This window comes from Zonotrichia albicollis, chromosome 1 (genome assembly GCF_047830755.1).
Source record: "Zonotrichia albicollis isolate bZonAlb1 chromosome 1, bZonAlb1.hap1, whole genome shotgun sequence".
NCBI classification, from domain to species: Eukaryota; Metazoa; Chordata; class Aves; order Passeriformes; family Passerellidae; genus Zonotrichia; species Zonotrichia albicollis.
In genome coordinates this window covers 119,829,139-119,857,138 of record NC_133819.1, presented here as the reverse complement: position 1 = coordinate 119,857,138, position 28,000 = coordinate 119,829,139, and the positions used below count along the sequence as shown (strand labels likewise).

Sequence of the window (28,000 nt, the reverse complement as noted above, 5' to 3'; positions counted from 1 at the left end):
GCTTTATGACTTACTTAGTGGAACCACTGTTTGGGGAATGGGCCCGGTTTTCCAACACGAGGCTGTCTCAGACAATGCTTGGCCACCTGGGACTGAACAAGGCAAGCTGGAAGGGAGTGCAGAGGGAACAGTCGGGCAGCGGTGACGATGTCGACCCCACTTTTGAGGAAATGGACTCAGACATTTTACCTCAGGAACCTCGATTGTCCTGACCTCAATCTCCATGACAAAACTGCCTCTTCCCTCGGTATCCGCACGGTTGGATTCAAGGAGACACATGCCAGCCCAAGGTTTTGGTAGAATGGTAAAATGATGCCAGCATTATTTATTTCCAAGTTTTCCTTTGACACAGACCATTTGACCCAGAATTTTTTTAAGCCGCCAGACCTGAACATAGAGCAATATGCACCCGCCTCAGTTGGTTGTCGTTCGGAACCTCGAATATGCAAAGCACAGCAGCGACCGAGCCTCGGAGCAACGGGACGGAAGCGCCGCCGTGCCCCCTGGCTTGGCTTTTCTCATGATATTTGGAATACGGTCTTCAAATCTAAGACTTGACATGGATTGTTCCACTCCCTTGGAATTTAGCAAGACTTGCATAAATGTGTTCAAAGCATACCTTCCACTCAGTCCCTGTTTTAATACGGAAATGTGAAGTGCCCATCCTCTGCTGCCTCTGGCAAGACTCGATGTTTACAAATGTACTCTGAAACTGTCGGTTCTAGACTTAACCTTTGCGCATGGCTGTGAAGGAACCACTAACTTGGGTTTTTTGCTTTTTTAAAAGAAAAAGATCAAATTTGAGACTGCAGCTCTTGTTTCTTTGGATGCCAGAAAAGCCTCCCATTTGCCATAATTTTGTTTGTGCACTGGGAACTGAGCATTCATCATAGAGCACAGCCAAGCTTTACTCCAGTGCTGTATGGGAATGCAATTTTTTAACAGCGAAAAAACACTTCTGAATCTGGGAAGGGAAGGGGTGGGGGGGAAGCGTCCGAACTGCATTGCGATTCTGCAGTGGGAACATCGCATGTTGTTCTCACTATTGTACACTTGAACTGCACATGCAAGAAAAAGGTGGAATGTCTAAACACCATAATCAGCTCAGGGTATTTGCCAATCTGAAATAAAGTGGGATGGGAAGCGTGTCCTTCAGAACAAGGGTACAAATGCCCCTTTCGCTGCAGCGTGTGTGTATGTGTGGGTGTGTGAGTACGTTTGGGACGGGGGAGGGCGGGAGGGCTCGGGGGAAGGGTTTGAACGGCAACATTTTTTCTTTTTCTTTTTTTTTTTTTTAATTTATTCTTTTAGAATGTGACAATTTCATGAACAGCCACACTGGGGAGGAAACTGTAACAAATTGCTACAGATGCCTTAAACTATGCACAAAGCTAAGTGACCAAATTTGTTTTTGATTTGAAAAAAAAATAATAAAAAAAAGTGCATTGTTTACGTATTCCTCCCTCTACTGAAACATTACCCACTGATGGGTTTTTGATGGGAAAAGGAGAAAATGTTTTTTAGGACAAAATTAAAGGACTAATTTTAAACTTAAAACATTCCATTTTTGTAATTTGTTTTACATTGTTTTAAGTACAGTAAGCACAACTGTAATCTAGTTTGAGAAACTGGTGCTTTCTTTTAGTTCATTTGTATTTCCCTGTTATTATTGTAAAAGACTGTTTATTAATTCTGTTTACAGTTTGTTGCAACAGCCATTTTTGGAAGAGAGCTTCAGCGTAAAGCCATTTGTAAAGGCTTTGCCATATTCATTTTAATATGTGCCTGTTGCTGTTAACTTTTAATTAATAAAACAAAATCTTTTCACATTATGCTCCTGTACATTTAAGTTATGACTGAGTCCAGTGTTGTGGAAAGGTAGCTAAGGTTGCAGTCAGCTTCCACTGTAAAACTAAGCCAACTTTGGATTTGAAAATACTAGTCCTCATATGCCAAAATTTATTGCCTCTTGGAGCTTGGCCTTTTACTGTTTGAAAAGCAAATCCTGACTTACCTGATTGTTTCCCTTCTAAAACTGTTTATTATTCTTTCATGTTCCCTGAAGTAGTATCATTAATCTCAAAGTGGCCATGTTTAAAGAAATAAATTTCTAATGAAACCATTCTTTTGAGCTTGCGTGAACTTCCTTCCTTCGCTGTCAGTGCAAGTTCTTGATGTTGACTCCAACACAGAAGGACCAGATGGGACAAGGAGCTCTGGTTGTAGTTTTCAGGAGAGAAGAGCTGTTTTTGACAGGCTGCCTTTGAAAGGGTGCATAAAGCTGGGAGAACACAGAGGTAAGAACTGTATGTAATGTAGCACAGAGAAACTGAGAGAAACTGAGCACAGAGCCAGACTTAACTGGGTTAAATGTGGGCAAGTACTGATTCCTCTTGGACCTTTCTGAATGAAACGTGCCAAACTTGCAGCTGTTTTCAAAATGACAACTAAGATCAGTCTGATGATGCCTTCTGTGACACATTTGTAAAAAAAGAACTTGGTTTAAAGAGCATCAACTGCATTTTAAGTTTTGTGACTTGTTACAGGCATATGTTAATATGTAATTTTAATGAAAATTAGTAATAGTATAACAAATAGGTATATGGAGTATTTCAACATAGTATTTATAAACAGCCTGTGATTTTTAACATTGTGCAAACTTGCCGTCCTTTGCTCTGACAGGACTCAGAAGAGCTTGTCAAAATGTAAAATAGGAGGAGGAGTAGTTTTATTCTAAGGCACCCTTCCTGGAAAGGGGTCTCTCTACCAGACTGGTAGAAAGACTGCTTCTAATCCCACCTCTTCATGCATGTGGAAGTGCCTCTCATTGGACTTGAAATAAGAAAAATGTTTTTTCCATGCTGGCTGGGAATGCCCTCTACAAATCCACACTGAACTTTAAGATTCCTGCAGCTTCAGCATTTCACGTGAGAGCTGAGAGCCCACGCACACCAGGCACAGGAGAGAGGGTCCCACAGCCCCTGGGAGCCCCTGGAGCCCAAAGCCCTGCTGGGGAAGGGGCCAGGCCCCCCAGCTGCTCACAGATCTGCTCCCAGCACCGTTCTGTACACAGACAGACACAAACCGGCCTCAGGTCATGGCCCAGGGGGCCCAGCCTCCATGAGTGGCCTTAGTTTGAGCACTCAAGGTGTTTTTCTATGGGCAGTGGCACTGTGTGCAATTTTAAGGAAAAAGATACACATTGAGGTACAGTGGAAGATAAGTTATTTGATGGCACATTAGTGTTTCTGGCACAGATGACTTTTCTTTTGCAGTAATTTTACATCACTGCTGAAGCTCACCTCATTTCTGGTGCTGGATACCCCAGTTCAGGTGAGCAGTGTCTGGTGTGGATGATCCTCATGCTTTGGCCTGGTTTAACAAGGCAAGTGACATCTTGAATTCTACAGGTGAATGATTTAACTGGGCTGCCAGAAGAGCTGAGTGTACCAGGGGATAGAGAGGCTGTTCAGCAAGTCCCTTCCCTCACCCTATCCTTGTGGTGAGGCATAAATGCCCCACTGGCTCCTGAGAACCACTGTTTGTTTGTTTGTTTGTTTAACCAGCATGCAGCTGAATTAACAGTGCAGGGCTGTTTCACAGCCACCCCTCCTGTTACTCCTGCTGCACAGCAAGGTAAGCAAACCAGCCCTGGAGGAGCACTACAAGGAGGTTGTCACTACATTGATTTATAGTCACTGTAACAAAATGGAAACTTCCATTTTTGTGGCTGCTATCATTTGTAGAGTACCACAAATCAAATATGGCATCTTTATTTTATCTGCTTTTAATTTTATATAGTGGCAATAGAGCATAAAATACAAAACTTAAAACCAAAGTTAACTTTCACAAAGGTGTTTTAAAGGCACTTAAAAGAACTGAAGGATTGAGTGGCCAATCAGTAGGACTGATGGCAGAGCACTTTGGAAGGAAGTTACATTGCGTAGGTACTAACACCATTTCAAGTTCCACACCAGAAAACAAAGCTCCTCCATGTACAACCTACATTCCAGTTATAAGCAGCAAAGCTTCCCCGTCTTCAGGAACCTTGTCAGAGCCATTCAGATGTCTTTATTTAAAAAGTGCTGCCTTTGTCTTTTCCTGGCAAACAGAAGCTCCCAGAGGCAGTTGTATTTGTCCCAATAGCTGGGATCAGCTTAGAGCACCAAAAATAGCCAAGGTCAGCGTTTTCAATGCTCATCCATGGCCAGAGCAAACCATGGCTGTGGTTCAGGGTGCACCTCAGCTGCAGCTCTTGGTTCCTGACTTGTACTTTCAGCTTGAGCCTTTCTGCACCTGTGGAGAGCATGAGCTCAGGTGGTTGGTACAGGTGTGGCAGGAGGCAGCTGCTGCATCAGAAGGGCTTCCCCTGAAAAATGGGCCATGGGCAACAGCTTATCCCATCTCTTCCCTGCAAATGGGGCTACGAGGGTTTGTGCAAGCCCCATCTGCCAGAAACGTACCCAGGGAGCCAGGCTGGGCAGAAGGTGTCCATGAGCATCTCCTAGAGCAGCACAGATGAGCTGCTTTTGGCAACTTGCACCCCACAGTACTTTGTACCTTTGTTTTCTTACCTACAGCACTTTATGCCAACTAACATCTACTCTTTGTTATATAAATCTGCTGCTATTTACTGCCTATTTCAAATTCCCTTGACTACCTTCTGACAGAGGCTCCCACAGCATGATTTTTCTCTTTATAATGGCCACAGGATGATGCAAGCAGGTTTTACTCCCTTACCCCTTGCAAGCTGAGGTGAAACAAACAAAAAACCCTGCACAAAAATGTACTACTATGTATAATTTAGGGATTTTTTTAAATTTAGGACCTCTGCAGCAGGTTCAAGTTTTCACTTTGTGTCAGTAAAAATCAGAGTGCCTTCAGGTTTTCTTTGGGCTAAAAATTTGCTACAGTTAAGTTTAAAAGAAAGACTTCAACATGAAGATTTCAGTACAAAATTACACACTGTAGTGCAAATTATAGGTAGAGCTCACATAAAACTGGTATTAACTTAAGGATCTATCACCGTCATTATTAACATGTACACAAATTTTTAAGCTGGTCAGTTATGCACAAAAAATGTTGTATGTATAACTTAGTGTTAATGAACTAAATCCATCACCTAAATCTGAGTGGAAAGCCAAGCCTGAATACAAAATTAATACCTGAGTATAATGGTCCAATTTATTCCCTTGATAAATCACCTACATACAAACATGTTTAGTGCCTCGTTTCTGCACTTCACATTAGCTCTTTCTGGGCTGTAAGAAAAGAGACCTCTCAGTACTAGTGCTATTTGCAACATAAAATATTTTATACAAAGCAGCTTAACAGTCTTTTGCCGAATAATCTTTAACACTAAGATTTTTCAATTAAAGTCTTCATCTTTCCTGTAGACTTCAGCATGTGTGGTCCAAACTGGAAAGAAAACCAGAAACATGTTCAGATTGCTTTCAACACACCCCTTGTTGAACTATCCATCCAAGTAGTAAAAGCAGAACCTGGGCAGAAATAATTTCCTTTATCACCTGCTTCTCTGCATGTGGATGTCACAAAGTAAAAGGAAACCTGTGTTAGCAAGAGCTGAAATTGCTCAGAGGAGGGAGCCAATGACCTGCTGGAGCAGGGCTGGAGGCAGTTTGCTCCAGCACAGTGAAATGAGATGGACACAGCTGTCCCTACACCTTGCCAACCAAGTGCTCCAGTTTAACAGTGCTTCTGCTCTTACTCTACCCTGTGTTTTGTGTAAGTCCCTTTCAAAAATGTCATACAAGTCTGATCTAATGAAGTTAGATACTGGTAAGTAACTGATGGACAGAGTTTATTAGCTCGTTAAGGAGCAACATTCTATCATTTACTGAAAATCTTGCTTCCTTAGCTCTTGAGGACTTGATGGTCCTTTACATCAAAAGGTGGACTGTAAGTTTCAAAAACAGAAAATCACAAAAAAACCCTGTCTGGATAAATATTGCCAATTTTGTGTTCTCCTTAACACACCAGAGATGCTGAGGAAATGTGATTAATTCTTGGGAAACATATAGCCTTTTATTTGAGAAGAACAGCCTGAACATTACAGAAATAAACCAGTACAGGCCAAAAGGCAAGTAAGTCAACATAAATTAGCTGTAGTACTCAAAAGTCCTGAGATTTGTGGCAATAAAATGTTATTTTCCTTAAAACTTAATTCAGAGCAGAATCAGCTTTTGGACTTTCACGTGCATTTTTTTTGATTGCACAAATGAAAAAAAAAAACAAAAAACCTCTTGACTCTTCTTCTCTGGTTCCACAGCATAAAGATTCAAGGATTGCTGGCACACAAAACTGATCTATACCAGGCTGGTTTTTACATGTACATTGACAGAGACTTGTATTTTGAATGTTCACTGCTTAAAAACCAAATTCAAATCCATCTGAAATAAACTAGAAGCCATTAATAACTTGTGCCAGGAGATGGACTTCAAATACAGTTTCATTTTAACATTCTCACACTATAAAGAAACTGTTTTCATATGCTCAGCATTTCTAATTATTAGAAGAAACTCCCTACACCAAAGAACCAAGATCCAGCAGACATTCTGAACAATTTATTTTCCAAATTCCTAGGAATGTCTGATATGTTTCAGGATCTTGCTTCAACGTTTCACCTGCACCAGCTGAATGGTTAAGGTTGGTGGTAACAGGCAACTCAGTTCAGACTGGATTCGATGTGAGCCCTTAGCAATGGTTTTCTGAATATCAGATGCTGTGGCAAGAGAAAACATTTTTGTTTTAAAAATAACAAAATTGTAACAAGACTTTTTAAAGCGAGGGCCAAGACAGTACACAATCCTAAGACTTGCCACTAAAAACATTTGATTGCCGAAAGTCCTGGCATATCAGCAGTACTTCACAGGGTTTTGTGGACCTAACAAATGAGATGCTAACTTGTGTAACACCTACACACGTTAGCAGAAAGATGTAGGTCGGTTTGCACAACTATAATTTAGTTCAAGGATGTGTTCAGAATCAAAATACTCACCAGCACTACCTCAGTCTGTGCCTTTGTTTCAGCCTTTGGAATCACTTTTTCTGTTTCACCTTGGCTTTCATTTTGGTATCGATACGCAAATTTCTTTTTGAGAGCTTCTGCTATTAATGTTGCAGGATCTGCAGGCTGAGACACTTTAGGTTTTGTAACTTCTAAGGATCTGGGAAAAAAAATGGTATCAGTATCTGTCTCACCCTGAAATAGTTTTGAGTCACAAAACCAAATCATTAATGCCAATCTTGGGACATGGACATTTGTTACCTTTTCACCGAGCGCAGTTTCACACTGTTCATGTCTTTGAGGATTTCTAGCATGTTTGGTACTTCAGGCTTCTTTGGCCCGTTTTCCACCACATCTTGGCCAGTGTTCATTTTTTGGTTTTTCCTCTCTTTAATGAGATCAATTGCAGACTTACTCTGACCCAGACTTGAGGGAGGGGGCGGAGGCAGAGGAGGAGGAGGAGGTGGTGGCAGTGATGGAGGTGCAACAGGGACAGCAGCTGAAGCAAGTGGACTTGAACCAACTACAAATAAAACATGCAATACAAGTCAGTTTACTTGTGACTGCCCCTCATATGTCACAAATGCTCAGGTAAGAAAATCACTGTATTATCTTTAATTGAGCCCCCTCTTTAGATTGTAATTTCTTCATTCTAAACCAAGTAAGCAGGTTCAGCTAAAAAATCCTTCTTGAAAAGTTAGAAGTGTCCTTTGACATTCCAGTCTCAACTCCAGGTGCATCTGTGTCCTTACTGCAGTGGCACAGATCCCATGACATCTTCTGGTTCTGTTCTGCCCCTAATGTCACCAGTACTTCCCTTTCTTCTCAGAGGCAGCTCCTGAGCTGGCAGTCACCATCTGACACAGGAGCAGTGTTTCTCCCTACTTATTATCACAAGTAAGAAATTACCATACAAGGTTTTTCAATGTAAATTTCACAGCTCAAACAGTGCTTAAATTGAAGCTTATTCCAGCTGTCCAAGGTTGAGGATTTTTAGGCCAGCTACTCATCTGTCTCTACTCATAGAGATTCTCACAATAATCCTGATTTTGAGTTCCATGTATACTTTAGGTAAAAATTTGTGTTATAAATACAGTAACAGTAATAACCTGACAAATAAATGAAGCAACCTCTGTTTAACTGCACCTTAAAAAAAATGAGAAAAATCAGATCAAACCAGAGTTTTGAGGCTTGGAGTATAAAGTGTGTAAAGATATTTATAGAAATAAAACAGAAGATCTGTAGGAAAACACACAGCATCATTATCACGTTCTACCACAAGAGGGAGATAAAGATGATAAAATAAAAATTTAATTTTCCTGATAAATAGAGGTAAAGGGGGAAAACAAAAAAGTTTATACTTATTTCAAATGCCCCCACCCTCCCCCCTATAATTAAAATTCAAGAGTGAAACCAGGTGATCCTTAAAACTATTTCATAGTTTTGAATATTAGCAGTTCAGGAACAATGAAGTAACTCCTATCAGTTAACAGCTAAAGGAGCATCTGAAAAATCACAATATGATTTTATACGCAAACATAGGCAAAGCTGTACTTGTTAAGTGACCTTAGGAAAGAGTGACAACCAAATGCCTGTCATCTGCAGCAGACAAGGGCCCTCTCCTGCTAATCTCTGAAGACTTAAACTGAAAGGAGTCAGAGGTGATGGAAAGAAATCCAGGAAAAGAATGATTCTGTTTACTACCAGAAACAGTGCACCACTTTTGGTTCCATATGGACAATGTGTCTGGTCCCAGAGATGATTGCAGTAAACAATTAATTGCCTTTTCTGTTACTTGAGATGTATATTATATATTCCAAAAGCATAATTAGCATCTTGTATGAATACTTAATGATATCAGAGAGCCTATTTCCTCACTGAATGGAAAGACTTCAGTGTCAGTAATTAAGTTACATTCTTTTAGTTTGGTTTAAGCCATCATGTTTATCATGAGCTTTGCTCTGAAAGCTGTTTAATACTTCTTTACTCATTCACAGATTCAGAGCTCTGGCAGATTTACAGACAAACACGATGACTTTAGGAATACTAAAAAAATACAGAAAATCTGGCAAGTCACTTGTCTTCAAGACCTACTCTGTACCCCTTGGTTATTGTGCCAAACTAACCAAAACAATATGGAGAAGTGTTTGGTGTTGCAGTATCTCACAAAAAAGAATTAACACAGTAGTAATTATAAAAGGAACACATTCATGAAGTAATTTTTACTAAGAGTGCAGCAAATTTAATACCTGTTGTCAAGTTCTGCTGTTCTTGTAAGGTTACAATTTTGGCTATCTGTGCTCTTAAAGAGGCCAGTTCATTTTCTAGGGCACTGATCTTCTGCATGGCTTCTTCGTTTGCCATCACTGCAATCCTGGGCAGCGGGTCCTCTCCCGCCGGGCTCTGCAAGGACGTTTGTCTGACTAGGGGCTTCCTGGAATGATGTGCCTCGCCCGGGGGAGGCTGCGTTGTTTTTAACCAAACTTCTGACCTGTAACAAACAGACCACAACATGTTTTAGGGGCTTTGAAATAGACAAAGACTAAACCAACTTCACTTACAAATCAGGGATACAAGTTGAAGAACTGACTTCAGGATTGTTTTTATAGAAACACTTCCATCAAAACCTTAAATAGTTCAAGGTAAATAAGAGCTTTACATCCTTTCCCTTTGCGTCATGAGCTGTGCTGCTTCTCTTCTTCCAGACAGCATTTTGTAGAATCCTTGGTTTCAGCAAGAAAAAAGGAATACATTTCTTCTTATCCCACTCTATTTCTCTGCCTCAGACCTATTGTATATTTCATATATGGTATATTTCATATATTGTATATTTCATATATTGTATATTTCATATTTCAGCAAGAAAAAAGCAATACATTTCTTCTTATCCCAATCTATTGCTCTGCCTCAAACCTATTGTATATCTCATTTGAATTAAGATTTTTCTTCCCTTAAATGCTACCATTTTTCCCCATGGGCAGCAAATAGCCATTTGCAGTTGATTCCTTTGAAAAAAGAAGAGTCTCTTGGTTCCATGGGACATTTTTTTGTACTGTTTGGATTTCTGAATTTTTAAAAAATTTTAAAAAAATTCCAATTTTAGCAGCACTGGGAAATATGGAGTGCACAAAACAGCGATGCAGAGACTGCTTGCCAGTTGATGGGAGGGGGTCTCATATCAAGTCTTCTAACATAATAATTAGAAATAGAGAAGAAAATTTCCATAAAGTTTTTTAAAGAGTCCATGACCTTCCCTCTGCTTCTCACAAGAAAATGTGACTCTGTTGCCTTCCCTTAATACCCACCAAAGCTCAAGCCATGTTAAACACTGAGGCATTATTGAGCATCTGCTCAAACATGTCCAATAAGCCCTTACAAAGCATTTTAAAACTGTTTATCTCAAGAATCTGAGGAACCTGATGGAGTTAAAGACGTCCCTGCTCATTGCAGGGGGCTTGGACTAGATGGCTTTTAAAGGTCCCTTTCAATGCAAGCTGTTCTATGATTCTGTAAGTAGAACTGACAAGGATTGATGACAATAAATCATCATAAACTTTAAAACAGAAAATGTGGCCACATACTTAACTCCTCAATTCCCAAACTTCTCAGGCATGCCAGGACTCCACTGTTTATTTAAACAGGAGAGTGAGAATAGGGCCTGGTAAAAGGACTTTCTGAAATGGGTAGAACGGCTCCAGGCTAAGCCAGCCCAAGTGCCCCATCACTCTGGATGAGTGGACTGAGCTACTGTGGGTGCTCATCAGGCTGGAAATGCAGCTGTGCTAGACCGTATGCAAGAGCCAAGATTTAAGGCTAGAACAAGCCCTGTGCTCTGACCACATCAAATCAAGATTAGATATACATTTAAATCCTCTATGACACTGACAAAAACCATCAGCACAACTTGCCAAAATTTGATCAAGAAGAATTGAATATTATCATGGATGCTGAAATTTAGGTGGTGTTATCTAGACAGAAATAGAGAGCAACTCAAGCTGAGAACAGGATACCTCCTATAGCAGCCACCTCCCTGCTTGCCCAAAGTAAGGTGGAAGGAGCCAGTGGTCATTTCACTCCTTAAAATCTGCCTGCCAGAAATTCTTTAAAGGAGAGGAATAGCTAAACAACAATAGGTATTTTCTGCTCAGAGCAGTAATAGAGATGTCTTGACTGGAATCTAACACTATGGAAAAATATTATGCCTGAGCTGTCACTATTACTCTGACTAGGGGTAGAGGAAAAATGATTTGTCATTTAGTTGCTTCCTGTATAAAACTGTATTTGCAGAAAAAAAAAAAAGTCTGCAAGACTGTTTACTAAATTTTACAGTGGATAAATATTGAACAGTAACATGTGATCCTGTTGAAACAGAGAATTTCAAATGCCTGGAAAACACCTAATGCATACCAGCTCCACTAATACCATGCACAGATGTAATAAACTGTGCACACTGAAACAGTCATATTTGCTAAGTAATTCACTTCCTGTGCTTCATCATAAGCTGTTTGCCTTAAAGTCACTATGTATCTGCAGGATTGTTTTAGTCCCATCCCACATCCATCTGTCCCTGCTCCCCCTTCCCATGCAGACGTTTTAGCAAAAATGCAGTCCTACATCTTTCACAATAGGCTCTTCGAAGCACCAAAGATCATTCTCCCTGTTGTCTCCATTAAATGTAAGAGCTTTACAGCTCAAGCCTTAAATGAAATACTTCTGTGCAAACAAAAGCAGTATTGGACAGTTAATTTCCTTCCTATCAAACAGACTTTAGGAACAGTGTTTCCCAAGCAAGTGCTGATTTCTGCGACTCCCCTCTGGGTTTGTTAAATTAATGTGGTGGTGCCAGAATGTTTGTTATGCAAAGCTTCACTGTAACAAGTCATGTTGGAGGGCATCAAGGTCATTACTAACCTATTTTCAAACCTATGCTTTCAAATTAAGTTCAGTATCCTCCTGTAATCTCTGAAGCCAGCAATCTGTGCCCTTCTCTGACAGATTAGTTTGTTTAGAAGAAAAATCTCCTTTGCACTACAGAACTGTACTTTTGTTTCTGCATAGTCTGAACAGCAACCTGAGTAGGATGGAATAGAGAACTTCATCCCTTCAGCCAAACTGTTTCATGTAGTGACAGTGCTGTGCAAAACCCTTGGTCCAACACAGCAGTACCTACCCACATTCTGGACACAGGTGCTCACACGCTTCCCTGCCAGTTTTTGTTATGAAGATTAAAGATGTGAAACACAAACCACAATTCTATCACTGTACTCAGCAGACTGCAGAGCCTTAACCAGAAAGGTGAAAAACAACATGCCAATTACTGGATTGCCAGAATGACCATTGCTGCTAATGAGAAGCTGTACAGTTCACTGCCCCATGGTAATGACAATCTCAGGAGAACTGGAGAATCACTGTTAGCAATTTTGCCATAGCACAGCAGACATTTTCATTGCTTGAAGCTATTGTGTGCACTTCTTTGCAATACATACATAAATAAAATCCAGAGTCTTGCTTGTATAATGTCAATTTTCTGTATCTTTTCCAACAAGTCCTGGTCTTGTAATCCTATTAGTCTAACCTCTACTACTTTTTTCCAGACCCTACCTCTGTCTCTTCTCCCAGCATTCAAGTGCTCTCTGTTAACTTGTAATGCACAGTAGAGTCTCAGTAGACAGAAGTTTCTTTCTCTCAGTTAAGGAGTCCAGAGAGAAGATTCTGGAAAAATACCTGAGCCTTGTAGAGACTTCACCTTCTTCTTCAGCAATCCATCCCACATCAGCAAAAGAGGCCACTGCATCTTCTCTGAGGTGAGCAGGAGTGTTTCCTTCCGCGACTTGAGAAATGAGCTAGATTTTAAAGGCAAGATTGAAGGTTTTAGAGTCAATACTTTCAGCCCAAGCCACATTTCTGTTATCCAATGCTTTTACTGAGGCTACATGTAACTATCAACACACATATGCACAAAACACATCTGTAGACTTGAAACACTTATTTCTGTCCTGTGCTCAGTCCAGAATAATTTCATTGACTTCAAACTATTCAATCTATTCTGCTGAACACTTCACAGAAGTTCATGGCTAACTACATACACATCACATGATGCTAATGAATACTAAAAATCCAATGCAAATTATTACCTTTAAGACAAACAAACATCAACATTCTCACAGTTTTCTATACCAACTCAAATAGTATGTTTTTAAATTATATTAATGACCAGTAGTTAAAAAATACATTAAGGCTGCCAATACTTCTTAAGTACCTTGCTCTAATTGAGTATTATTTTTAAAGTGAAATTCTGCCAAAGTTTCCCTTTCCCTACAACTTCTGTACAAGAAGTATGTACATTGCACAGGGGAAAAAGCAAACCAGCAAAGCAACCCCAAAACCAGGCAAAAAGCCAATTCTACCAGCTCAGTAATCACAAAGACTTTGAGTGAGAGGTAGGATGCAATCATAACACTAAACATTACGTGCTAACAATCTTATTTACAACATGCCAAACAAATGGACCATTTTCCAGCATGGTTCTGGCCATTAGCTTTACAGCTGTCTGAAGCCAAAGGTGAGCAAGGTTTCAGAGTCTGGAACCTTTCTTCAATTTCCAGTTAAGTGACCTGAATGGTGATTTGAAAAATTGTTTCGACCATCAATACTCACTCCACAGTCACAACTCAACAAAATGGTTTCAAATCTATTTTGAAATACTGGCTGCTTCCCCAGGTCAGAAGAGGGTACGTGTTCAGAGTCACTGGACTCCTGAGCAGCCTGGGATCAGTATCTCAGCAGATAAAAACTACTGAAACAACTTTCAGTAATTTGTTCTGCTCGGTCTTTCCCCTTGAGTTCCATATCTCCAATGCAAATATGCCCCAGCTTTGCTTGTATTCCACAGAATCACAGACTCCTTAAGGTGGGGAAAGCCCTCTAAAACCACTGAGTCCAGCTGTTAACCCAACACTACAAACAAGCCACAGCCAAATCTGCACGAGTTGTTGCAGCTCCTCAAGCGCTGCCTGTGCCAGCGGTGGCCAAGGAGCTGGAACACTGACAAAGGTGGTGGCAGTAGGTGCCAGTCTGCAAGGGCAGCCTGCACCCAGACCATCACCACTGAGATGAGTTTTCAAGGCAACCCCACTCTGTAAGAGCCAACTACTATGAAATGTTAGCATTAATCTGAATTTATAGCAGACCTATCACAGTAGGACTGCAGCCTGGATGAGGTGAAACCATTTCAGAAGAACATCCACACATATTTTAGTAGTAGCCTCTGATACAGAAGTCTCAGGAAGAGAGAAGTTGTGGGCTTGGGGCTGGTCCCTGGGAGTTGCTGCAAACAGCCTTAGAAATTGAGATTAGTTGCCTTCACCTCACACTCTCACTTGTATGAGAGTCTTTATCACAGCTCCCAGGAGTGCATATAGGCACCATCAGATCATTTGGAAACAACAGGGTTTTTTCCAGGTAGCATCAGCACAGATGGTAATATGTTTATCACATTAACAGTTGTGCCTAATACCATTACAGTCTGCCTCTCTTTAAGGCAGTCTAGAGAATACTACATTGCATGTTAGGATTTTTGGTGTTTGAGGTTTGCTTGGCATTTTTCTTTTTAAAAATGAACAGAAATTTTCAAGACCACAGCATTTGTATTAATGCTAATGGCAATTTTAAAAGATCCATAATACACGAGCCACTTTTTGCAGGTGATACAGATTTCTCTGGCAGTAATATTACCATTAAAAGATTGAAGCCACTTTTAAATAAAGACACTACACATACTTGAATCAAAAATAATTTTCTAAATCAACAGTAAAGAATATATTTACCACTGCCAGAATTCCTGCATAGATAAATAACTTCTAATCCAAGATTTAGTAGTAAGCCTTCTGTTATATTGTGATACAAGTTTCTTCTTAATTTTAATTCATATTTATATGTAAACAGAATCTGCTTGTTACCCCATATACAGATGTTTCTTTTCTCTATCCCTAAAAACACCAAAGCTGTCCTCAGCAGTAGAATTTGAATTTCAAGTTAATGTAAGATTTTTACTGTAATTTAAAGGTGAAAAGCCAATACCCATCTGTAAAAACCTTCACCTGCCTATGAACACCTCTGTGACTACCCTATTCCTCCAGTCAATTCCAGCAGAAAAAAACCTGAACAACTGCTCTGCCAGCAGCTAAAATGGAGAACAGAGTACTGAAAACAGAGGTTCAGTTTCTTTCTCTGGAAACTGTGAAGGTGCTTTCCCCACTTGTTCTTTCCCAGGCTTTCAGCCTATCTTAGTGTGCATGTGTGCTACACACACAGACACCCTGAGGGCTGCAGACCCATCATGGATTTCTGAGGATTACACACACGGTACTGCTCTGGCACCTCGAATGGCATAAAGAATCATCGAGTCCAACTCCCAAAGAGAGTCAGCCTCGCCAGTGTTTCCGCCCGGTTTCAAACCGGGGACCTTTCGCGTGTTAGGCGAACGTGATAACCACTACACTACAGAAACGCTGCACAGCAGTACTGTGGGGCACGATCCCTGCTCGCTGCTCCCTGCTCGTTCCACAAAGTGCCAAGCACAATACAGACATTAATACACTTGTAGACGCAACAGAATAAAAACCTCTTCTTTCAAATTATTAATACAAGTATGTATTAAACATTTGGAAACACTTCAGGTAAGACAAACTTGCTGTGATTTTTCAGATTAGCCCAGTAAATTCAGATGTTTGTAACATGCACACCAATTTATTAGCAGACTTCCACTGAGTTATCAGGTGTCCATCACACAGACATGAGAAACATGGGATTAAAACAGAGATGCTGTAGCTGAAGAATGCTATCTTGAGAGACATTACTGTGCGTCTGGTTGAATTTACCTAGGCTATACTGGTAAGTTTAATTTTATTTTCTCCTAAATACTACATATAAATCTAAAAAATATGACACACAAAAGATCCATATGACCTATTTTCATTTGTTTGTGCCACATAGAGTGTGTAAGATACAGAAGCTCTGCCACTTCTTACTGAATATGTAAGCTGCATTTTAGTTTTTAGCAGTTAATTCAAATGTTGACTATGGCAAGATCCACAGAGTCAGTAGACTTCAAACATCAAAATGTTTGGCTACTATTTTTTTTCAGACTAGCTGAACAAAAGCATGCCAGAAGGTAAGTATGGACATTACAGATATTCATTCTTTCAATGAGTCTCATCCATTTATCATAAGGAAAATGCAGACCTGTGAAAAGCCTGATGCTCTGGGGGTTAGAAACATTGATTCCATACATGCACCCTCAGACGATGCAAGTAAGATTTGATTTGTTTGTTTAAACAGATTGACTTACAGCAAGGTTCAGCTCATGGTCCTTTCATAATAGAGCTAAAGCTGGCAAGAAAGAAAGAGGAAGACACAGCTATAGGAAAGTGTCAGCTGCAACAGCACGAAAACGATCAAGATCGGTATTGAACCTCACCATAGAATCTTAATGCTGAGATAAAGACACAAAGAGCAGATGTTAGCACCACATTTAACACGTTCAGCACTTCATATATTAGAGTCCACACAAACCATATATATTTTAATGTGTTTCAAGGCTCAAATTTTGGAATTGCTATTTTTAATTAAATCAAACCTTACAACTGTACTTCTGTTTTCAGGATCCTTTCCTTTCATCTCATAGACAGTGAATGCTTATACTTAGTGTACACACAAAGTGGAATGAATGTCTCTTTAAGAGGACTAAAAAGCCAAATATTATATTTATTTTAACAGAATTCAGACAAAAACATATTTATGTATTTATTTATTTATTTGCTTAAGTACTAAAAATAATCAGGAACAGATTCCCCAAATATATCTTACCATTCCTTTCCAGAATATAAACCAGAAATGTCTTCTTTTATGTACAATATTAAGAGAAGTCAGTATTAGGCTAACTATCTGCAAATGAGCATCATCTTCCCTTGTATGGCCTTTACAGCACAGAAAACCAGACTTCACTACCTTTTAAATCTGAGGCACAGGGAGCCTTCTTGCTGGCAAAACACACACTAATTATACATTCAAAAGTTTAATCCAGCATGCCATTTGTTGTCCCCACCTGCACAAAACTCCACATTCCTTATTTTTTTTTCATCAAGCCACTAGAAATGTGAGATGGCTGTCCCATTCCTCAATGTAATTTTTTAAGAGAGGCAAAATGATAGTACGGCTTTTGCTACCACACCAATAAGGCTTCTATGGTAATCGGAACTATCTGGTTTTGCTGCTGTAATTTCAAGTCTAAATATTGTTCATACATTTCATTTATGACAAAGAAATTAATTTAAACATTGAAAAATTTAGCACTGTGGAAATTACTATATGTTAAGTGTGGCAGCTGATTCCCTCCATTCATCTTTACACTCCCCACCCTTGCTCAGCCCACGGAACATTCTCAGCTTGAATTTCAAACACTAAATTTCTCCAATTCTGTACCCACCCCCTACCCCTAACACCAGAGTTGAAGAGATTCTGTGTAACAGCTTCCACTTTCCCATCTGTTCCTGAAAGACTCATTATAGAAAGCATGGCTTTTCTCTTCCTTAAGCTTTTATACTTGCTCTTTACCCTACCCTTCCACCTACACTGTGCTAGCCTTGTATTTTAAACAAGAGCAAACAGGGTACTGATGTTATCTTGTAACTAATTTTTTGATTTCTGATAAAGTTGTTTATTTTCCCAAGTATTTTTAATACTGTTCATCTTTACATGCCTCTTAAGCCTAGCTTATAAAGTACTGTATACATAAAAATAAGTTTCAATCATTTTCCTCTTTTATGAATTTTTTTTCAACTTTCTTATTTGGAAAAAATCTGAACTGGAAGCAGAATTCTTTAAGCAGAAGTTAAGTAATTCTCCTATATCTAGTTTATCATATTCTACTTTTACAAACCTTCTAGTCATGAGCAAATCCCTTTATCAGCATAGTGAGAAACAGATTCTAAATTGCTGAGAACACCTACCTGAAAGTGAACTCTTGGACACTGTATAAGAGAGAGGTTAGTACCAATTTTTCTTACAATACTTCGAGATGAACCATAAGGCTTGCTTGACCAAAGCACCTGCATGGGAAAAATAGAGAAGCCAGTTGTTAAGGGAACTGAGTTTTGCATCATATTGTAATAGCTCTCCCTAATTCTTCTATACGACGCTTTTGCTAAACATATTTAGTAATTTCTTTCATGCTGGAGTAGGATATAATGTTTATACACTGAATTCTGTCCCAGTGAACTCCTTACATTCTATCCCCAAACTGGCACAAACACATTACACATCATCAGCACAGTACAGCCAGGCCTGCTCAAGGTCGAGACAGCCTCTGGGTTAAGTGTAAAGCCAAAACAATAAATCAGGTAATGCAGAAGACTTCAGGAGCTAAAAGTACCCTCAAAAACACAATATTCACATTTCTGAGACAATAAAGAAGCTACATTCAGAGACACCTCTTTTTATAGGGTTTCAAGAAAAGCCATTCCATCATTAAAAATCCTTGAAGTCACATAGTTCTTCGTTTCTCAAAATATTTTTTTTTCTTTTTTAATTAAGAGCTATTCTAACAGGAATAGTGTCTACCCTTCTTAATGAAAGTAAGAATCAGCTACAATAAATATGAAAATCTAACTGTGAAATTAAGGAGCAAAGGAAATAAAATGCAGAAAATAAGACAAAATTGTTGTAAGAAAGGAACTTTCTAGAGAAAACTGCCCACAGCAGCTCAACACACCAGGCTTCATCATAACTGTTTCTACTTCAATTTACATTTTTTCTATGTTGTTTCAACAGGGATTAAATTTGCTTCTTTTTGTTGTATTTAGTATTTACAACAGCTTTATAAAGGAAATAAAATGAGAGTTTAATCCTAGGAGAATACTACAAAATGAGCCAGAACAGAAGCAAACACCCTGGAGAGAAGTAGGAAAGATTTCAGCACAGGCAAAGGCAACAAAAACAATGCAAAAGAGAAAAAGAATAATGAGAAGACTTTAATACAGGGTACATTGTTACTAAACAATTAGAACATTGGATGGTAATTTTAAAAACTTGGCCAGTGTTTAATTATGGCTGTAAATATGAATTTACTAGTCAGACTTTAGTTTTTCAAATATCATAGCTTCAAGCAAACTTAACATCCTGGTAATAGAAAGAAAATAGGAAAAATCTAGGCTATTTTGATTGGCAATGGCAATATTGTTTGTATGATGACTGTAGTGGTGCTGTGGGAGCTGCATAACACACAACTGAATATTTTAATACACTAAGCAAAGATCACTTCACTACTTGTAGATGTTGAAGGTTCTATTAAAAAGAAAAGTTTATGTTCCATGGTATTGATCCCCAGATTATTTCACAAACTTCACACAAACATGCCTATTTCTAATTTCTATCCTGCCTTCCTCTGGCTTTACTGGAATGTAAAAAGTTTGACAAAATAAACGTGCACTGCACATATGCTACACCCTCACAACAGAGCTGCAACTTCGCCACGAATCCACTCAGATCTATTTTTTTCCATTCTATAAAAAAAACCATTCTCTTGCTTAATACACTGCTAAGCTGAACACAAATTTTTCAATGCAGAGTAGTCTATTGATGCTGCATTTTGGTTGCCTCAACCAAGACCTCACATTTGTGCCTCTCACGTGTTTGTTTGCATGTCTGAGCAAACAGCAGGTAGATCAGTGGCCTTCAAGAACAACTCACTGACAAACAGCATCACAGTAATACAGTCTCATTATTCACAACTGGCTCTGATTAAAGCAGAACCACTGGCAAGAGACTCAAAGTGATGGGGCACTGGAACAAATAATGCCAGTCAAAGGAAGGCTTAATAAGTTGCAGAAGTACTTCCACAACAGCAAGACAGTCTAGACTACATGCTCGATTACCAACACAATGCAATGCCTTTTAAAAAAGCAGCAAAACTTGTTTGGATATTGCTCAGACCACAGCCAAGCTGTTGACTAGCAGTCAAAAATATTTGGTTTCCAAATGCCCTTGGGGCTATTCAACAACAGTGGCTTGGTGCACCAAAATGCTGAGTGACTCAGTTTTGGCACCACAAGATATGCCAGGACATTATTGTCAGGACACTGCAGGCAAACTGTGCCACAAGGGATTCAAGTAAAATCAGTTCCCTGCTCAGCTGAGCTGAGGTCTCAGCACTGCTCCAACCAAGTTCACACAACTTCTTGTCGACTTGAAGCACTGGCTGAGCAAGTCTGCAAAATGCTACTTAGTCATACACTGCTATTGCATCAGCGCTTCACTGTGACATTTGGAAATGTAACTGCACTATCACAAGCTTCATACAAGCAGAGAATGGGGGACAAATAGACTCAAAACTTGCTTCTCTCCCTATTTAGGCTGATATTGCTGAATTACTAGTGTTACAATGCAATACATTCTCAAACTTTGAATTTTCAAAGTTACATGGAATCTCAGATCAAAATTCAAATAAAATCCTAAAATACAGATTCTTGATGTCGATCTTAATCAACACTGTATAAACAATTTGCTCTCCATAGATTCCCAAGACTGATAAATACAGAGACACAATAACACTGACTTAGTACTGCACATAGCTGTTAAGGATTTCCCCATTAAAATATTTCAAAAACGTACAGGGATTACTACACTGAGGTCAACATTTGTACTCAAAATAGCTTCCTAAAGGTCAGTGACAGAGCAGCTGATGTGCAGCAGTTCTGTCTCTCTCTGCTAAGCATTCAAAGAAAACTCTCTATATAGAGTTCTCTGAGAGGAGAGCTAGGCAGGCCTGTTCCTCTGTTTACCCAGCAAAGAACGCAGCTGTGCTGCTCTCATGTGCTGTTACACCTCCACAAGAGGTAACTATAGCACAGAAGAGGAAAATGTAGCACAAGTATAATCATCTCAGTTTCATGGGGCTTTTGTATCTCCAAGGTAAGAACAAGCAATAAGGTTTTTTTTAATCACTGTTAGAAATAAGATGGAATTCTCCTTCAGCTTCAAAACACACATGGAAGGCCAGCATGAACAGCAATGTTTAAAAAGTAAACAGTTTATTGGAACCACAAGGAACTGCGTAGTACTTTTAACACATTTATTACTCAATATTTCAGTGCTCAAGTCATAAACTTGATGACTTCTCAGCAATGCAGAATCATCCCAGTACTGAGTGTACCTAAAGCATTATTCTAGATAAGCACAAACTAAACCACATGAAGTGCTTTCTATACCTTATTTTCTGAAAACATAAAGGAAGTTTGAAACACTTACTGATTCCATGTTCAATCCAATTTGTTCAAAAGCCATCCTAATTAAGCGCTTCAGCCAGCAAATCATCAGGACTGGAAAAGGCCTTTCCGAACTTGGATTTAAGCCTTCCAAACCTACAAGGCTGCCAAGGTTCCATAGTAGTTCTGAAATGAGACACAAGAATTTTAGATGCATGTTGTGGAACATGTACAGAAGTAAACTGCTAGATGCCTAAAAAAACAAGCTTTAGATAAAAGACATATTAGATGACACCAATACCTTGTACTGTAAAACAAAGGTGTTCAGAAGGCATCTACTTAATACAGGTAACAATGACTTTTTAGTAGTGTAGTTTTTGTAGACTCATAGAATTGTCTGGGTTGGAAGGGAGCTCAAAAGTCATCCAGTTCCAACCCTCCTGCCATCTGCAGGAGCACCTTCCACTATCAGGTTGGCACAGGGCCCCATCCAGCCTGGCCATGAAAACTTCCAGGAATGAGGCATCCACAATTTTTTTCAACAACCTGTTTCTGTGCATCAGCATCCTCATGGTGATATCTATCATATCTAACCCAAACCTATCCTCTCTCAGTTTAAAGCTACTGCCCCTGTCCTTTCACTATGTGCCCTTGCAAAAAGTCCCTCTCTAGCTCTCTTGTAGTGCCCTTCAGGTACTGGAAAGAAATCTAAGCTGTTGCAAAGGTAACAATTAAAAAGTTGGGGAAATGACTGCTCACTTGAGCTTGGACAGATGATGGCGTTCAACAACTCTAAGTGAGCATCGAGCCCTATGGAACGCCTGCAGATGGGGATTAGCACTGAGACTGAAATGCCACACTCATATCTAAACTCATTTCTATGCAGGAACAGACTGCAGAAAGCTGAGCACCTCTCCTGACTCACATTCTCTGACAGCTTTGTTGTTCCTTCCTTTTTCCTACAACTAAGGAGAGAAAGGAAACATGGAAAAATGACTAATGCAGGAAAATTACATTAAATACTGTAGATGTAGGACATGAAAATATTCAAGCAGTTTATAAGATTAGACAGATTTCAAATTTTGTTTATATACACTTCCATTCACCTGACTCAAGATGGTTTTATTGCTCCTCTAAGCAAAAACAGTGTACCTTAACTGCATTCTACACCAGCCATAACCTGGACACCACTGAGAAGTGTATGCCACCAAAACCAGGAAAGGAAGCCACAGATTTGGGTTTACATTTCTTTTGTGCAGCAGGCTGGAAACAGCACTCTGTTGATCCACCCCGAGCAATGTATTTGTAATATGAACAATGGTGTTGCTGTTGCTCTATATACAGACAGGGATGACTAAAGCAATGCAGCAGCAAGCAACTGGCACTTGGGAAGATGGAAAGTCAGGAGATGGAAAAGCTCTGCTGTTTGGAGAAGCCAAACAAGCCCTACAGTTAAACCATCATTGTTTCCATTACTAATTGTTTTCAGCAGTTTACAGTTCCTTAGTAATAATGTACCTCTTGTTGGAAACTTGGCAGAAACAGTACAATCTTACAGTTATCTTTTTTTAGACAGGCTTAAAAGACAGTTGATATTAGCTTCTCATCATCATAGGATCTGCTTTTGTTGGTGACTAAGCTCAGAAGAAACTATTAATTTACACCAAGAGATTAGAATGAAAATGACAACTTCATGACATTCATGACAATGTTTATAGGAAAAACAATAGGGAAGAATAATGGGCTAGCTACCAAACAGCCATGAATATAGTAAATAAATAAGTCATGGACTTCTTTATAGAATGCTTGAGAAGTCTATTAGAGAAGCATCACCATCTACTTGATCTGTTATTCCTCCCTTCCAGAGCCCACTCTATGGACCCTGGATCTCACTGTGCCTGCAGTGCACTTAGAACAGGAGGAATACAATGCCCCACGCTGGATTTGGCATCCTGTCTGCCACTGTAGCATGCAGTGACACTAAAGAGAGGAATGCTCCTTTAAAAGGGGAAACCTGTTCCAAAGGTGTGATTACATGTGATCTACTCCACCTCATTCCAAAGTCCAGACTTGTTCAACAAGCAGTGTGGAAATCAAAGGAGGAAAAAAGAAAGCTGCATCAAGACAAATTCAAACAAAAGAAAAAATTAGGGTACAAAAAAGCACAAAGCTGTAATCGTTTTGTAATAGTTTTGCTGAGCAACTGCAAAGACAGGACTGGCTGACAAAGGCAAGTGATAGGACTAAAAGGAATGACTGTATCCTGATACACTGGTCTCTCAGCCAGCTCATAGGTTTCAAAGAAGTCAGAGTCATGTTTTCTTCCAGGCAGAGAAGAAAACTATGTTTTTGTTCCTGATTAAATGAGAGGTCCAAGTCTAACAATAAAGACAATCCGAACAGAGGTGCAAAGTGAGTGTTAGAACTTCCTCCAAAGAAATCAGAGCAGGTCTAGAAAGTTTCCAAGAATTTAGAAACCTAAAGGCAAACAGGTAAAAGAACAACAAAAACTGACAAGATAACCAATTTAAAGCACAAAACCAGATGAAAAAAAAGTAGCACAACGTGAGGATGACAGAATAGTGTAAATATGAAGTAGTAAGCTAAAAAAGGCAAGCTACAAAATGGGTTCCATCTCACAGGCATAAAACATGCACTAGCAGTAACAGGCAAGAGAGACAACCCTGATGCAGCAGGAAAGAGAGCAGTGTGTGATTTGAACAGTCAGAATGTATTCAGTGTTTTCCCCTGACAGGGGCAGGTAAGACAGACAGGTGCTAGCACGGAATACAGACAGTGCTGAGAAGTTATAAGCATCCAGGCCAACAGTATCTAGTGAATTTCACCTTGCAAAGTTCAGAAACTTGTCAAAGTAATTCTTGAAATATTGATAATTAATTTCAGAAACTTGGTCAATGGGATTCAAAACCCCAGGAATAAAAGGAGCATGACGACACAAAGCATTGGAAATAGTCCAAAACACTTATCCTGCCCTAAAACATTAAGGTGACCCTTTATAATTCTAGGTTCCAAGGCTTTGATGACTGAACAAAAAAGAGCATTCATTTAACAAAATAACTACTTCAGTAAAACGAGTATTTATAGTTCACTTTGTAAGTTATTGTTTCCTCTGTAGCCTAAATACTTCAAGTATTTGAGACTGGGGCCATCAACACCTTGCTCTTTTCAATGACCTGTGTGCTCTGGCAGAAGAGAGCGACTGAAATCAATCTGTAAGAGCACAGAGTAGCACCCAGTTCCTGGACTGGCTTCCTTGTTTGTGGCTCTAAGGAAAACCAGCAAGTTTGGACAACCCCCAGTTAATCTGTTATCTAAATGAAAAATGCTTCTTAGTGTATTTTTATCAGATTATGAGTTTATAGGATTATCTCCAGGGAAGCTTAATACTTATTTCTTTCAGACTAAGTTGCACTATACCTTTCTTCACAAAACTCAACTATTTCACAATTGGTTTATGTGCCAAGAACAGACAGGGTTCATTCCAAAAGAAACTGCAGGACAGCAAGAATGAAATCATTAGCAAATTCACCTCTCATGCCCTGTATACATGCCATTTTCAGAGGCAGAAGTCAAATGTTTATGGCTTTTAGTAAAAAGAGTAATACCTCTTTTAAAATATTGACCTTTATTTATCTTCTCTCTTCTTGCTGCTACCTACAGTAAAAACAGTTTAATTCCCCAAAAATTTCCATAACTCAATTACTAAAATGAAGAGCCCTGAGGGACAGTAATATTGCCATAAAAATGGTCCTTCTGCTCTGCCTCCAGCAAGCCATTACAAGGATGAGCAGCACTCAGAGACAAGATTACCAAGGAGCTGTAACACAAAGAATTACATTTCACTGCATAAAGCATGAAGGGGTTGGAATTCCATGGGTTCATTTCAATGAAACCCAGAAATTAGCAATGCTGTAGAACTTCCTTACTGATATGGAATTATGGAGGAATTCCTTGGTTTAGAAATGCAGAGGTCAACATTTACAAGCCCCCTGGGGCTTCTTTGCCCCAACTTTTCCCAACTACTTTTGCAGGCTCTGTTCCAGACTCTCATATGAAATAGCAAGTCAACAAAGCCGAGAGATAATACCCCTGATAAATGACAAAAAGCTCATTAAATAAATATCAAAGCTCTGGAATCTCTACACAATATGAACAGTAAATATGAACAGAAGCCCTTTGCCAGACTTTTTAGTGAGTCCTACAAATGAAAGATTAAAAGAAAATCAGATGCAACTGCTTTCAAATTGAAATTCTTCTATGAGTTTTTGCAATGTTGTATTTATTCAGGTACCCTTCAGAGCATGAGTTCTTGCTCTTTAAAAGAAATAGAATATTCATATTCTTTTTACTGAAGGTTTCTCTCATTCACTTAAGGTCCATACCAACGTAAAAGAGAATGACTTAATGGGATTGATGGAGCAGATTAGCCTCAACAAAGAATAAACAAAGGTATGAAATCTGAAAAATGAAAGGTGTAGTCTCTAAATTCAAAAGGCATAACTTCAAGAAGTTTACAATTTTTAAAGAAGCATAGGTTCAAAGGAATACCAGCCACATAAAAAAAAACAAAATGCAAAAAGACCAGGCTCCTCCTTATTTAAGCAAGAACTAGGGCAAGCATATCTCCTCAGTTTTTTAGGCTACCACAAGACTCAAGTCCATCTAATAAGGAAACAGTTTTTAAAAAGTAATAAAGGAAGATAAAGCAGAAACACCCCATTATCACAACAGCCAAATGGGCAGAAGAATCTCTGGATAAAGGGCCAGACTCTGTCCCAAACTGACACAGACCAGCTACAAGCAAAGTAAAGATGCACTTGGCAGAGGTCATAAGCCAGAAACAGGACTCTGGTTTTTGGTGTGGAAGCTACAAAAAATGGAGCAGCCCAGAACTAACAGAAACACCTGTTTGGAAAGATATGGAGAGATAAAAGTCAGTAAATACTACAGGGACAATCTAAGCTAGTACTGGTATGAAATTTAAAGCAGGAATTGAAAATCATACATACTTGCAACAGAAGTTGCTAAAGCTTTGTTAAATATATAGCCTTGTCATATTCACCTGAATGTGCACAACCCTATTAATCAGATTTCATTCATGCTATCCCACCTTGTCAACTTAGGACAGAGAAAAAAAATCCAAGTTTCAGCACTAGTTTAATCAAAAGCCTCTGCTCAGCAATCATTATACCTGCACAGTGCACTGTGATACCACTGAGAGGTAAGTGAAACCCTTCAACACCTACAGACCACAAGGTATTATGTAACAGAGACAACCACACACCTGCACTTCCCTGCCGGACAGACAGACAGACCTCCCCACCAGCTGCTGTGGATGTCAGTCTTTCTGCTACAGCTTTGAGAGACAGCAGCAGGTAAGTCTTACAAACAAAAGGGCATGTTTGTCTGAAAAAAAACATTTAAAATGTCCAATTTTCCCCCCAGATATCTCTCTGTGTAACAATGCTGAGTTCCTACACACAGCAATCATGTTTTACCTAGTGACCCCTACAAAGCACATTATTTGCATTCAGCAACAAGAAGCAGAACTTTTAGACCTGATGTGCACATAATTCGACTGACTCATTTTAATCACCTAGGTAAAAGCCAGTGGGGATCAGAAGACATAACTCCTATTCATTTAATCTTTTTAAGTCTTGCCTTCACAAGAGCTGCAGAGCACTCTGAGGACAGCACGTTAATATTAATGAAGTACTGCTGACGCTGTCAGGCAGAGATCAATGCACTACGATTGATTTCAGCATTCAAACTCTGCTCAGCCTCAATATTTGGAATTTCAACAGCTCGTTAAACAAAAGGAAAACACGCACCAAGCAAGTTACTTATTTATGACCACTACAGAAGAACATGAGCACGGCACCAGTATCACTAAAGGTGCACACAGCAAGCAGTGTAAGTTTACAGAAAAAAGAAATTAAACATCATGCCCCCTAGGGCTACTTTTTCCTCTTAAACGCCAACTCTCTATTTTAAAACGTCCTTAAAAAACTTCCCATATTATCTCCACATGATCTTGTATTTACATTATTCCCCGTGACCTGTCACCTTCTCATCACAGCAGTTCACCTGCACGAACAAAAGCTTCGGCCCAGCACCCCGAGGCGCTTCCACGCTCCTGCCGGCACTTGCCCTGCCCGGGGACGGCGGGGCCGCCCCGAGCGGCCTGTACGCGGTTTCCAGGCGAGCTTCCCCTCACGCACCGCCCCTCGCCCGGGATCGGCCACGCCAAGACGGGCTGCCCGGGGGGAAGGAAGGGGCTGCCCAAAGAGAAGGGGAGAATCCCGGCCGCGGCTGCCGCCACTACCGCTGCTGCCGCCGCCGCCCCCCCTCGCCTCACCCGCCGCCGCGGCCGACGCGCTGCCTCACCCGCTGCTCGCGCGGCCGCTCGCGACCCTGCCCCGGCAGCCAATCGGCGGCCGCCTCGGCGCCGCCTCGGCCAATCGCGGGCCCGGCGGCGGGCGCGGGAGGCGGGACGTGGCGCGCGCAGCGGGGGTGAGGCGCTACCCGGCAGGCGCCGAGCCGGCAGCGGGAGGGGGAGCCGCCCCGCCCCGCCCCCTGCGCGGTCACGTGAGCGGGACCCGCCAATAGGGGCGGGACACCGGGAGCTCTGCTAGGCTGGATGCTCTTGGTTCCGCTGTCGCTGCCTCGTGGGGTTCGGTGTCGTCCCCCT

The 28,000-nt window shown here is 40.2% G+C and overlaps 2 protein-coding genes and 1 non-coding gene across 15 annotated transcripts in view; 1 reads left to right on the top strand and 2 right to left on the bottom strand.

The window, feature by feature from the left end:
- The window catches only part of PDE7A (phosphodiesterase 7A), a 78,265-nt gene extending 73,904 nt beyond the window's left edge, over positions 1 to 4,361 (top strand). For all 7 annotated transcript variants that reach the window (XM_074551673.1, XM_074551665.1, XM_074551654.1 and 4 more), the window contains one exon: positions 1 to 4,361. In XM_074551673.1, the coding sequence (XP_074407774.1) occupies positions 1 to 212 (212 nt within the window). In that variant the 3' untranslated portion in view covers positions 213 to 4,361.
- MTFR1 (mitochondrial fission regulator 1) lies at positions 3,540 to 27,840 on the bottom strand. Of its 7 annotated transcripts, XM_074551715.1 has the most exons (9): positions 27,397 to 27,661; positions 26,594 to 26,665; positions 21,332 to 21,474; positions 18,037 to 18,135; positions 12,752 to 12,870; positions 9,277 to 9,518; positions 7,289 to 7,550; positions 7,019 to 7,187; positions 3,540 to 5,418 (listed from the first exon to the last, which is right to left on the bottom strand). In XM_074551715.1, exons 3-9 carry the CDS (start codon positions 21,395 to 21,397, stop codon positions 5,359 to 5,361), a joined length of 1,017 nt encoding a protein of 338 aa, XP_074407816.1. In that variant the 5' UTR covers positions 21,398 to 21,474; positions 26,594 to 26,665; positions 27,397 to 27,661; the 3' UTR covers positions 3,540 to 5,358. The 7 variants fall into 7 exon arrangements, with proteins under 7 accessions (XP_074407816.1, XP_074407825.1, XP_074407804.1 ...); XM_074551724.1 differs by lacking the exons at positions 26,594 to 26,665; positions 27,397 to 27,661 and adding an exon at positions 27,697 to 27,840; XM_074551703.1 differs by lacking the exons at positions 26,594 to 26,665; positions 27,397 to 27,661 and adding an exon at positions 27,668 to 27,722.
- Positions 15,464 to 15,536, bottom strand: TRNAV-AAC (transfer RNA valine (anticodon AAC)). Its single transcript has one exon. It is a non-coding gene; the product is annotated as a tRNA-Val (tRNA).
- Positions 27,841 to 28,000: the final 160 nt, after the last annotated feature.

Coding starts and splice junctions, on each gene's coding strand:
- MTFR1 (XM_074551724.1), bottom strand. CDS start 21,397: ATGATTTGCTGGCTGAAGCGCTTAATTAGGATGGCTTTTGAACAAATT. Junction 18,136..21,331: donor TTGGATTGAACATGGAATCA/GTAAGTGTTTCA, acceptor TTTCCCATGCAG/GTGCTTTGGTCAAGCAAGCC. Junction 9,519..12,751: donor GAAGTCTCTACAAGGCTCAG/GTATTTTTCCAG, acceptor TGTTTGTTACAG/GTCAGAAGTTTGGTTAAAAA.